The 13,741-nt window shown below is 44.5% G+C and overlaps 1 protein-coding gene across 1 annotated transcript in view; it reads right to left on the reverse strand.

Moving 5' to 3' along the window:
- Positions 1 to 13,741, reverse strand: part of IFT56 (intraflagellar transport 56) — an 81,278-nt gene that overhangs the window by 11,324 nt on the left and 56,213 nt on the right. The window contains exons 14-15 of the mRNA XM_067559653.1: positions 9,451 to 9,534; positions 2,257 to 2,326 (exon numbers count right to left, since the gene is read on the reverse strand). Coding sequence (XP_067415754.1) covers positions 2,257 to 2,326; positions 9,451 to 9,534 — 154 coding nt within the window. The remainder of the gene's footprint in view (positions 1 to 2,256; positions 2,327 to 9,450; positions 9,535 to 13,741) is intronic.

Raw genomic sequence — 13,741 nt, forward strand, 5'->3', positions numbered from 1 at the left:
TTCTGGCCTGGTTAAGGGGTGGGGCCTCAGGGAAAGAGAATCAGGAGATGGGGCCACAGTTCCAGCATCACTGGTCCCCTCACTTCTACACAGGTTCTGGTACTCCTGAACTGGAGTCAATAAAGAATTAGATAAGTTCATGGAGGATAGGGCCATCAATATTTAGGTGGGGTTGGCCCTGCTTTGAGCAGGGGTTTGGACTGAATGGCCTCCTGAGGTCCCTTCCAACCCTCATGTTCTATGATTCTACGGCTAAGCCCCTGACTGCCCGATGCTGGGACTGGGCAACAGGGGATGGATCACTTGAAAACTGTCCCATTCTGTTCATTCCCTCTGAAGCATCTGGCATTGGCCACAGTCAGAAGACAGAATACTGGGCTAGATGGACCATTGATCTGACCCATATGGCCATTATGTTCTTACAATATCTACTCGTACTCAAATGTGTGTGCTATAATAATTTACTTATCTATAGCACCTTTCATCCAGAAAGATCCTACAGTAATTTACATACTTTGTACATAAAGGGATAATTTCACCCACCACTGTAAGCAGCTGTCCCTGAAATAAGATGCGACAACTGTTTAACAGCACATCTCAACACTTTAAGATTTAGAATACAGCAACTCTGCTGAAACTTCAATGGAAACTTAGCATGAAGAAGATGATTAGGTATGTGAAGCTTTAGTAATGTACCCAAGAATAATTAACTATTCTTACGAAAGTTCTATGGGATCTTCTAATGACCACAAGGATTTTACAGTATCCCTAGCACCACAGTAGGGAACTGCTTTAGTACAGAATTAAAGGGAAGTGCACCACCTACTGAATTAGCACTACCATTTCATTCTGCACCTTAGGTTCTCTCTTCAGAGTAGAACCTCATTCATGGGTAAAATCACAACATAAAATTCACAATAAACAAATATTCTACATTTATGGATTCATGAAGTAAGAAACTGAGGTCCTAAAGCAGAATCAGGGGTGAGTGGTCAATGTGTGGTATGGAAGTCTCCAGTTACCTGTCTTGAAAGGTCATAGCACAGATGGTGACACTACCTCTAACACAGCATAATGAAATTATTGTTGCTGCTCTAGAAGTCACGGGGGTGGGAGGAGGGCAATATAATGAGCATTCTTACTGTTGTGCTGAGGCTATGATGAAAGAGCTGTCTCAGGATAAGTTTCCAGAATTGAGCTGCACAAGCCTGTAGCAAAAGCCATTGCTGTAGTACTCTGCTCTGAAACAGTGGTACTGCCCATGTGCTCTCAAATTGACAAAATGCCACACAAATTAAGTAACATTGGCAAGCAAACATCACAGTGAAAACCATCATGTTCTTTATCTATCTAGGTACTTTTCACCAGAGTACCTGAACATTGTACAATCACTAATAGATTTTATCTTCACAGCTTCGAGTTAGGGAAGTACTCTCCCCACTTTACAGATGGAGAACTGAGTCACAGGTGTAAGCGACTTGCCCAAGGTCACTTGAAGCCAGGTCTCCTGACTGCTAGCTTGGTGCCCTATCCATTAGACCATCTTTCCTCCCACTAGTCTATTCCTATCATCTACAGTTTTATACTGTCATCACCTGTACATTAGCACCTCTTCATGAGAGATACTTTGGCTCAGTTTATACTAACGGCGGCAAAATTGCCGCCGCCAGATCCATCTTTCAGGATCGATTGAGCGGGTCTCACTGACCACTCAAATCGATCGGGAAGTCGACTGAGTAAGTCCACCCCCACAAGTAGCGTAGCTAAGCGCAGTGTGAACAGCACGCAGAAGGGAAGCTGAGCAGTCGACGTCAGTTACTCTGCGTAGTTTGCGTAACTCCCATCAACTGCCGCTGAATCGCAGGGTCAGTGTGAACCAGCCCTTTGTAAAAACTGGAGAGAAACAAATCTTAAAGTAATAGCAATTAATATAATTATAATAATTGGCAATATCTACTCATACAATGTACTGGACTGGGAAGAACAAGGTCCTACAGCTCAGGAATGAGGTGCGTTGGCAGAGCTATGTTGGGGCCAGAACTGAAATAGGAATGGTTATGTAGAGCAAAGATACGCTGCTTGCACAATACTTGCTCACACTATAGCTGTCTAGACTCAAGCCTGTGCTATTTACACTTCTTTCAGATGTACTAAATACACCCCCAACATTAAAAGTTATTAAGGAGGGTGGACGGGCAAGACTGATGCAAAACAGGAGGATCCACATCCTCCAATCTTGCAAGTAAAGTGACTCACAGCAACGAGCCAGCCAGCTAAGGTAAACATAATCATTCTTTATCTTCTCACTCTGGATCAAGAGGAACACCTGCAGGAAAGAAGGGAAAAGAGAATTAGGTGCATCTGCTCTACCATATACACAGTAGGCCTGTCCTTGTTCCAATATGTAGCCAAGGTTCAGGCCAGAAAAAACTCAACAGCAGCTTGATGGGAAGAGTTAGGGTGTAAAATTGCAATCCCGAGGAGAGGTAAGAGGGGAATTCAAAAAATACAAACGCTTATCTGGAGCTTTAAAATGCCAAATTATGGCATGGCCTCACTTGAACAGCTGCCAATGGGTGTTGATACATAACAAGCCAAGCATAAATGAAGACAGAGGCTGAAGGAAGTGACTAGATTGCATAGACAGCGACTGACAATGCATTAATTTAGAATGCAGTGCAAGGAATGAAATCAGCGTCTTTCTGAAATACCAGAAGTCTCACTGTAATGATAATCTCTTCCCATCCCTCTACCACATATTGGGTGCAACAGAGCATTCCTGGACTAGCAGTAAAGGCCCTTAACCATTAGTTTTATCAAGGCTCTGTGTCAAAGTACTAGCCTTTTACAGCATATGGTGGAGATAGTCATTCCACTTCTAAGGGGAGCTGGGAGTGATCTTGTTGAGTTCCTAAGGCCTGGTCTACATTAAAAAGTTAGGTTGACCTAAATTGATTTGTTTTGCATCTGCCCCCACCTAAATTTGTATCCTGCTGACAGAGGCACCAGCAATATCGATGTAATAACAACCTCCCAACAATAGAAAGCCAAAGTCTACATTCTTCCATCCATGTAGTGCTAGTATAGATACTGCATTACCTGTGTCAACTCTCACAGTCCTCCAGCAGCTGTTCCACAATGCTCTACTCCCCACAACTGTGGCCACTCCTTTCTCTATTTTGAGCTCCACTTCCCAGGGTTCACAGATACCAGAAGCCCCTCTCTCCCCTTTAAGAAACCAGCGTATTTTTAAATGCTTTTTCCCAGTTGCCCACCTTGGCAAGCAAACCTACAAGCCCACATTTGCAAGCATCCAACTATGCCAGCTCAGCACAGACAGAAAGCTATACCTAGACACACTTCTGCCTAGAGCAGGGCAGAAGTCCTGGATCTCCTTGGCCTATCAGCCAATGGGGAGAAGAGGCTGTGCAAGACCAACTAATGAAAGGAATATAAATATCTACCTGCAGATCACACAGGGGATGCTAAACCTGGGACATGACAGGAATGAGCAGCAATAGCAGGTGAAACCAAGGAACTTCGGCAGTCACATTAGAAGGTGAGGAAGGGCAACAACAAATTTCAGGCTGGCACACAGAGCTACTGCTTCTACAATGAACTGCATGCCATAGTTGGCAGAGACCCTACCAGCACCCAAAATATGACTGAACACTTGCAACAGTCAGACACAGAAACCACAGCAGCAATGCACATATCAAGCTGCAGGAGGAAGCTATGGTGGTTGGGGATGCAATGGAAGACACAAACCATGTGGCTAGCCAGGAGCTCTTTCTAACTCCACTGGATTAGTAAAGTGAGAATAAAGTGTATTCCCAGTGCTGGTTTTACATTTGCAACGCCCACCATCCCAGTCTCATGTGCCCCCTACGCAGGGCAGGAGGGGTCCCCAACTCCCACCAGATGGCGCCACCCCCTCCCTTCCCCTCCCCCTGTTGCCCCAGGGAAGGGGGAGTCTGTATGTTCAGGGGGTGGGGAGGGGACACATGCCACATTCTTCCTCCTGCACCCCAGGGACTTTCTGGCGCTCCTGGCCTCACACTTACATGCCACAAGGTGCCTGCCTCTCCCACTCAGAGCCTCCTGCATCCCCCATGTGTTGTGGAGGGCCTGGCCAGCGCCCCCCTCATGCTAGCGCCCGGGGGCCTGGCCCCCCGTCAATATGCCACTGGGAGGGAAGGACCATAATTCTCTCCAGGAGGAATACTTTGTTTATCTGAACATGGATGTCCATTTTATTCTGTGAAACAATCTCAATGAAACTTTCATGGAGATACTTTGCAATCCTCTCCCAAACATTTTTAGGGACAGTGGGAGGCCTTGTTTCTTTCCCTGCAATAGGAGACATTCCCACTCAATTCTGCACCACTGCCTGTGAAAATACTAGCAATAGTCACTACACTTTCCCTACACTCTCATATAGGGGTATCCAGCATCTAAACCTTCCATATAACAGTTCCCCTCCGACCCACGAAGCTAGTCCATACTCACCATGGCCTGAGCTGCAGAGTAGTGCTGTAATGAGGTGCTCAATCACTAAAGTGACAATGAGCACTTTTTATTAAATGTCTTGATGGGAATAATGTAAGAGTTTTGAGTCTTATCTTCTCCTTTGCACTGCAACTGTAACTCTAACAATGTATCTGCCTGTTTTAATCAGCAGCCTCTGCTATGGTGGTCTGGAGGGCTGCCCCCTCCAAGTCTGCTGAACTCATAACCCAGATCAGGTGAAAGAAGCAGACAAGGGTGACCACATTCTGAGAGATCCTCCAGTACCCTACAGCTGCTGACTGTGAACGTAGGGATTGGATGGCCAAATGGATGAGAGCAAGGAGAAGGATCAGGAACAGAGAGATCAGATGCTGAAGATAGGCAAAGGGATAGAGAGGTGCACTGGGAAGTGCACCAGGACAACATGGCTTTGCTAAGGCAACAAACACAGATGCTGCAGAACATTGAGCTAAATCTGGTGTTGCAAACTTCCAGAGCATGACTGCCACTTGCTTTTGCACTGTCAATACTGCTCTTATTCTGAGATACCTGTGCTGAAGGGATGGGGCAAGCTTGGCACACATCCAGGAATGTGGCTTTTTGCATCCAAAAGTTCTGCAGTCACTGCTCTCTGTCCCAAACCTGCATTATGATGCTATCCCACCAGTCAGTTTGTTTCTTGGGCCCAGAAGCACTGATTCACTATGCGGAGTTGCTCTGTGAATGCAAGCAGCAACCTAACATTTATTTCTTCTTAAGTGCTTGCTCATGTCAATTCCAAGTAGGCATATGTGCGCTGCGGGAAAGTTTTTCCTCAGAAGTATCCATAGGGGTTGGCTCTGGTGCCCCCTGCAGTCGCACCTCCATGGTGCTCTATATAGGGGTCCACAACCATCCGCCGCCTCAGTTCCTTCTTACTGCCCATGCTGTTTGAATGTTGCTGCCCTTGCCTAGAAAATGCTTCCCTCCTTATCTCGTTGCTCTTAAGTACCTGTAAATAGTTCATTTAGATAGTTGTAGTTTGTTAGTGTAGTTAGGTTAAGTGCCCTGCTTATCAGGGTCGTTAGCCTCCCCTTCCCTGTGGGGACCGGGTATGCCTGGTTTCAAGCCCTGTGAGTCCTGCTTGAAGCCTATGCCAAGAGATGACCTGCACTTGGCCTGTCTGAGATGTCTTGGGGAGTCTAAGAGCTGTAGAGGCTTCAAGCCTAGGACTCAGAAGGAGTGCAGTCAATGACTGACATTCCTCTTAATGGAGGCTACCCTTCAACCTGCAAAGCAGAGACCATGCTCATTAGTGTCAGTGCAAAGTGCTCCAGCCTCTGTGAAGGAGAAGGCGGCAAGACAAGAAACTGCACCGACATGCTTCCCCAGCACCGAAGGGCCTGACACGGTCGGGGCAACAGCACTGATCCTATTTCCCAGTGCTGCAGAAGAGGAGCAAGGACAAAGGGCGCTCTCTGTTGCCTAAGTCTAAGCCAGCGGAGGCTAGCAAGGTGCAACCTGTGCCAGGCCACTTGAGCCCCCAGCCCTCTACCTCAGTACTGTTGACTCTGGGCCAGAGAAGAGTCTTGTTGAGTTAAGTACCGGTGGACTCCTCACGCCGGGAGAGGGAGAAGGAGGACATTCAGCATCCCTCCACTCCAGAGACATTCAGGGCAGCCACAGATCTTATTGAAGAGACTGCTCCTCCACCACCATCTTGCCACTCTCGGGATCGTGATCTGGTACCGAGGAGACTTATAGTGCCATCCAATGGCAAACTGGCCATGATGGCTAGGTCAAGGTCCCCATGGCGCCAGTCCCTGGCTCCGCCCACCATCCCCCCCCCTCCTCCCCGAGGTCACCGAGGAGTGAACAGCTTTCATCGGACTCTGAGGCAGAATCATATGCCTCATGGAGGAGCCAGCACCGCAGCAGACAGTGCAGATGGGAGACAGAGCCTTTTGTGGTACCGTAGGCCCTGCAGTGGCAGATGCCTTCTCAGTGGCTGTTTTGGACACCGTGGGCATACTACCAGGCCCAACGGTCCCTCTCAGCAAGATCCCACTCAATTGCTTCAGGGGCAAGAGACCAGCCTCCCACTCAGTGGCAAGTGCTTCACATGGAGCCATAGGAAGCTTGGACCCTGGCACCGGTGCCGACATTGTACACGATCCCGGCACTGAAGATGAGGAGCCGGCACAGGGTGACCTGTTGGGAACACAGGATCCGGGGGTCAGAGTCATCCTCTGGTGGCAGGGGCCATGCTTGTGCCAGTTCCCGATGACAATAAAACGCACCAGGAACTGCTCTGCATGGGTCGCACGGAACATGGGCCTGCAGGAGGAGGAGATTGACGAGGGAATAGACCTGATAGTTGATATATTAACACCTGAAGGTCCTTCTAGAGTAGCACTCCCTCTAATCAAGACCATCAAAGACAATACTATAGTTTTGTGGTAGACACCCGCCTCTCTGGCCCCAACAGTCAAAAGGGTTCAGAAGAAGTACTTTGTTCCCTCATAGGGGCATGAGCACTTCTATCCGCACCCACTCCCTGGGTCGCTCGTAGTGGCGGCCGCTAATGAGAGGGAATGTCAGGGGCAGCAGGGTCCCACCCTGAAGGTGAAGGAGGCTAAGAAGTTGGACCTCTTCGAGAGGAAAGTATATTCCACTGGAGGGCTCCAACTTCGGATAGCGAATCAGCAGGCTATCCTCAGTATATATGCCTTCAATTCATGACAATCTATGGAGAAGTTCAGTCTCATTGCTTCCTGACTCCAGGACGGAGTTTATTGGACATGTTAAAGAGAGGAAGGCAGTTTCAAAGACCTTACTGCAGGCAATGCTGGACAGCACTGATGTGGTCACTAGGACAATGTCATCTCGGGTAGTGATGAGACGGAGCTCTTGGCTAGAAGCTTTGGGACTCCCACATGAGGTGCAAATCACCATCCAGGATGTCTCATTTGAGGGGCTACCCCTCTTTTCTTCTCAGATGGATGAAAATCGACAGAGTCTGAAGGATTCCCGAGCCACCCTAAAATCCTTGGGGCTCCATACGCCAGCGCCTCAAAGGAGACCATTTAGGCTGCAACCCATGCTCTGCTTCTACCAGAGCTCATCCAGGCAGTCACCTAATTTCTTTCCTATCCCTCTCCTTCTGTTTAATAAGAGTGGTTTAACTGGCCAAGAATATATATTTTGCAATACTGCTATAAGCCTGTGACCAGAGGGGCAACTAACAGCCCGATGCTGATACAAGTTTGCTAAGTTTGAGCGTGGCTGATAAGACCATGTGCTGTGCCTGTGTTTTTTCCAGCAGTGAGGTTGCAAGTGAGATTCAGCACCAAAGACAGAAGCTGCATTTTCTACCTTTGCTAGTCTTCTCACTCATTTTGTGCGTGTTTGTCTTGTTTTGTCTTCTTAGAAAATGGTATCAGATTTTAACAACAACAGCAATTACAACTGCTCCGGGCTATCTCAACTAACTTCTTCTCTTTTCCCCAAAAAGGACATCTTTGATACCATCTAAGAGGAGGGGTCCTTCTAAAAATTCTCTCCAGTTACAGGGAAAAGGAACAAGGGATGTTGTTAAAAGAAAGCCTTATTTAATACTTTAACTATTTTTCCTTTTTTTCTGTTTTTTTTACTACAAGGTTAAAAGGATTTTTAATGGTGTATTTGCCATGGCACTAAGCAGGCTGAGATCACTGTACACCAAATCCTGAACCTTGCTTAAAACTGTTTAATGTTGGACTATGTTAACACCTTTGACTCTTTGGGCCCATATATTCCATCTAAATTAATTCAGCATTGTCCAGGATGTTTTTGCAGCATCAGGTGTTTCTGCAGCCCAGCTGCACCTGCTGTATACTCAGAATGCTATCACTCTCTTGGTCTCTGGCTCCCTTTAGGCTACAATATGACCCACTAACATGGCTTCAAATGTGTTAGCCTGCATCTTAACAAGCAGTAAGAGGGCTTTTCAACTGAGTCAGATTAACTCACTTGAGCTAACATGATTAAAAAACACATCCTTTTTGACTAGATGTTTTGGACATCAGAGAGACAAGGTGGGTGAAGTAATATCTTTTATTGGAACAACTTCTTTGGGTGAGAGAGGCACAACACTGCATACAACTATCAAAGTTTTGGACATCAATATTTTAAACTCTCTGACCAAGTATCGTAATTTCAGATAATAGAAATTAGAGATTAAATAAAACCTGTCACCATAATGCTCCTGGGACTCAAATTTAAAAATCAAAATATAACCATTTTTTTGGTCTATAAAAATAGGATTTGCTTAAAATAAAATCACATAGGTAGGTTTTTTTGGTCTGTCTTATGATTTTTTTTTTAAACCCTTATGGGAAATCTCACTTCCTTCTTCCCAGCAGCCAATTGCTTTTGTGCATTTCAGGGATAATTCAACTTCTGATACAAAAAAAAAGTGCTGTGTGTGGGGAGAAATGAACCTTCTTAATCACTAATGGATGCTGCTGAATAGGAAGGGGAGCATTTCCTCTTTCTTTCCTCCTCCCAGGGGAGGAAAATACGTTTATCGCACACCTCCTAGGGGGACACCTAAAGCTCTCACCTATCTGGTCTGTGTTGCTCAGTGATCCCTACTCTATCTGAACAGGACCTAAGTATGCCTGTGGTCTCAAGCAGCGTGCACAGAATACTGATCAAGAGAGCATACCTTGATCAGTTAGAGACAGCTGGGAGTGCACCACTCACAGTATGATCCCTACAAACTCAATGGTGTGAGGTTAGCAGGACTCTGCCTCCTCTGAATTAGGTTAATTGAAAGCAAGATATACATCTCAATTCCTGCAGGAAGCAGCAGCTCCTTTTCCACACAATATGCAGAATAACAAAGGTGTGGGTGGTGAGTTGTGTGGCGTATGTAAGAAAGAATTCCACTGTTTGTTTTTTAAGAAAGCAGATACATACCTCCTCACCCTCGCTGGTATTGCCAGTGGCAGCTTTAGCTTGGGCGTAGTTAAAGTTAAAAGTGTCATCATTGTAGAAATAACTCTGAAAAATAAGCCAAACAGATAAAAAAAAACATGGTATACAACATTAAAAATAAAGACCCAAAATCTGAGTCAGCCTATATCAAAAAACAATAAAAAACCCAACCCACACACTGTAAACATTAGGCATTTACAAACAGTGGCTACAGAATTATGGAAGGGCTTTTGATCCTGAGTTTGACTGCAAACAAAACTGAAACATTCCAGGGTATTAACCGTGGTGGGTTTGGAGAATATTCCAAGCCAGAAATTACAGGGTGGCAGCTTTTGTTGGGTTTGGCTTTCATTCTGGGCATGCTAAGACCTGCTATGAGGCTATGGCTGCTTCCTTCATGACCCCTCAAATATCCCAAACACCTTAACATCTGTGCTGGTGAACAGGGAGCTCTGACTCCCCAGTAATTTAAGAGGATGAGCAGTGGGGCTCTCTTGCTTTGTGAGGCTAGTTAGGTGACACAATCATAATACTGTGCTGAGTGTTCTCCCTCACAATGGTTTTGTCAGAGTTTGCACAATAGCATGGTTAGGCAAACTTGGTAAGTAGGAAGCTAGCTTCTTTGCATCACCACTTCCTTTTGTATAGACACAGCCAGCCTTCTCACTCAAAGTTCACTTCTGAGCCCTTCAGCACTGGATGCCAGAGAATTTCACTGCTACTCTTCCTGTGACTTTACATCTCAGAATTCTTTATGTTGTGGGAATCAGCACAAATAAGGCTATGTCCACTCTACAACTTTTAAGAGAGTCTGTAACCAGATTAAAAACTCTGATAGCAATTATGGACAGCTAACACCATTTCACCCTACCTAAGCTGTATCTCTACAGAAGTGAATTAAGTTGTGGGGAACAGACAGTGTGTAAGTACTAATGCTGTATGAATTCACACTAGCCACGTTTGTCTGGTTATAGAACAGACACATTTTCTACCTTACACTAAACCTATTATTATCTTGGGTCTTGTAGAACTGGACCTTAAGTCCCTTGATTTTTTCGTAACACTGCTTGCTCTGAGTAATGTATACATCAGCTAGCTGATCAGACACCCAGTTGTACACTGTGTTCCTTATGACCAGAACTTATCTTGGCCTAGATGATCAAATTTCCCCAGATGGTCATCAGTGCCAGCACCTAGGCCTCAGGCCAGCTGGCACACTCATAGCAAGGCATCCTGTGAGACATGCAGTTTTAAATCAGTTACTGATGAAGGTAGTGATTACTGAGGAAATATAATGCAAATGAGACCCATAGCATGCTTAGCTCTTTTTGTAAAACTAAGTGGCTTCCTGCAAAATTGGCCTCTGTGCAACAAAGCATAAAAAGTATATTGGGCAGGCCACCTAAGACCCGACTGGTAGGAGGTAGTGGGAAAATTATTTGTACCATTAGGACTATTGGAATATAGGAGTCGCCAGACTGGCTTAGAACAGTGGTCCATCTAGTCTGCATCTTGGTTTAGAGTGGCCAGTTTAGGGTGACCAGATGTCCTGATTTTATAGGGACAATCCTGATATTCGGGCTTTGTCTTATATTTGTGCCTAATCATTCTCTAATAGAATTACTCTAACTGAATGGACTTTGCTAACATCTACCCTCCCCATTGTTGTTTCTTATCCTTGGATGTGTATATATATATATATATACACACACCCCCTATCTGATTTCTATTTCTTGCATCTGACAAAGTGGGTTGCAGCCCACGAAAGCTCATGCCTGCAGAAATTAAATTTGTTAGTCTTTAAAGTGCTACAGGACTCTCATTGTTTTTGCTGTATACAGACTAACACGGCTACCCCTCTGGAACTAATCATTCTCATTACCCTTCTCAGAACCCCCTCTAATTCTGCTGTCCCCTTTTTGAGATGGAGTGAGTGACCAGAACTAGACAGTATTTCAGTGGAGGGTGTATCAACAATGAATATATTGGCATAATCTTTTCCATGTTAAGCTGTATCCCATTCTTTATGCATCCTAATTTTATTTGCTCTTGATGAGCACATTGGCACTGCACTAGAGGAGACTGATAGAGGTAGACTACATGGTGGTTAATTTTGCTTGAAGCATATCTAATCAAAACAGCATTATGATCACTTGCATGCCATTGGAAACATGTACATGTGCAGACGTGATTTATTCCATGCATTCTTGGGGGACACTAAGAAGGTGGGAGAGACAAGTGATTACAAGTGCACCAAATTTCTCTGAGATAGACCAAGTCCCAGAGTTCTAGGCTGGCAAATGGTGGGATTCCTTTATCCAGTTCAGTACTCTTTTTTACAATGTGGATTGGACATTTCCGTTGTAGTCATATAACCAATTTAACCTGCCCTCCTTCCTCCAAGCTCTCTGACATCCCAAAGTACATTGTTCCACATGCTGCTGATGCTGCTTTGTTTGCATGCCCTCAGCCAGTCTATTGCCTGTGGAGGCACTACAGGGTAGTTGCCCAGATTTTCCCAGAGTGCACTGATAAACATAGTTAGATAGCATTGTAAGAGCAGATGTACAAACAAGGCTCTTAGAGCAGAAAATGTACCCTGGTACATGTATCCAATCAAATTGCCGTGGCCTCTAAGTGTTTACAAAATCATGGATAAAAGTGGTAGGGCTGAGAGGGCCTAAAAATTATTGGCTGTTTTATTTGGGAGAATCAAAGTATTATTCTCTTACCTGCCCGTGTTAATGTTTAGACTATGCCTAGGGCCACATCTATCATCTATAGATTGGGACATTTAGACTCTTTTGTGAGCTCTTTCTGCTTGAATGCACTGGCAGTGCATGGTGTACAAGGGGTTAACCTACACACCCTTGGGTTGGAATGTATGAAGGGACATGGTGCCAACTGGCACCAGGCCTTAGTCAGCAGGGAATGTTCAAGCACTTGTAGGCTGGGTTATCAGACTTCTGGAACTGACTTTGTACAGCACACTATTTCTCAGGCACTCCTTAGCTGCCCTTTAATCCAACAGTCACTGTTTGTCAGCTTCATTTTCCTAGTGAGTTTATTTTAGTCATCTCATCTGAATGTTTAATTTCTAATTTGCTTTCCTTCTCATCCACTTCCCTTTTCTACGGTTACTTCAAACTCTGCTACATTATATTGAGATAATATAAATAATACCAAATAAACGACAGGGACTGTTTGTACACATTCCAAGTGAATTATCAAAGGTCTGGGGGAGGGCGTGTGTGTGTGTGCCTGAGTGCACTACTGTCCTCTAGTGGGTGGCCCATGAAAGATCTCCTCATGTGCAAACTCTTCACCGAGCTCAGGAAGCTGCTCCTTCAGGCATGCAAAAGACAGACAAGTGTAAATATGTGTGTGTGCAATATTGCATTGTGCTAGATGGATTGGGTTATTGACTTTGGACTCATGATTTGATTTTGGAAGGTTTATGTTTAAGATCAAATTATAACCTATATGTTAGAGAAAGTTAAAAATGCATAATGATGTTGATGATAGAAATAATTAAAGCTGTAATGCAAGTAGGGAAAACAAATTTAAAACTATGTGTGATAGGCACTACAAAAGTATGAGACCTAGATAGTTAGCCTAAGTGCTTGACTTAACATTATAAAATTTAGTAACATGCATCTTGTGATAAACAAATAAATCATAAAAGAGCAGTTTAAGCTTAAAATAACAGATTTTATGGGGATTTTTGGTATATGTAACCATCAGGTTAACCACATTAATGTGCTGGAAATATTGAGAAATATATTGACACAAATATCTTATGTCAGCAATCAGAACCCCAATTATGATTTCCCAGAAAGCCACACACTGACAAGGACTGATAAGCAATCTAAATATGTTTACTGGATGCATGACGGATATAAGGAAAAAGGGTATAAAAGGGTTGCCAGAACAACCCCTAGTGGACACATCAGCATGACAGGATGGTGGAAGTTTGGATTGTCACATCTCACTTATGATGTTCTCCACTTACTTTTCCTTCCATCCTCTCCTCCTCCGATATTTTTGATGGTCTCCAAATGGTTGTGAGAATGCATAATGCAGGGGATTGTTCTGTTAAACTTATTTTGCTTTTTTATGATTGATATTATACTTGTATGTATTTAAGTACTAATAAAGTCCTCATGTCTCTGTGTGAGATTCACCAATCTCATCTTCTTTAATAAATTTATATAGCTGCCTGAGTAAAATAACCTGTTATTAGTGACTTGGTCAATTTGCATGCTAAATTAAT

The sequence above is a fragment of the Emydura macquarii genome, unplaced genomic scaffold (genome assembly GCF_026122565.2).
Source record: "Emydura macquarii macquarii isolate MOO-44397 ecotype Brisbane River unplaced genomic scaffold, CSIRO-AGI_Emac_v2 contig_2205, whole genome shotgun sequence".
NCBI lineage: Eukaryota > Metazoa > Chordata > Testudines > Chelidae > Emydura > Emydura macquarii.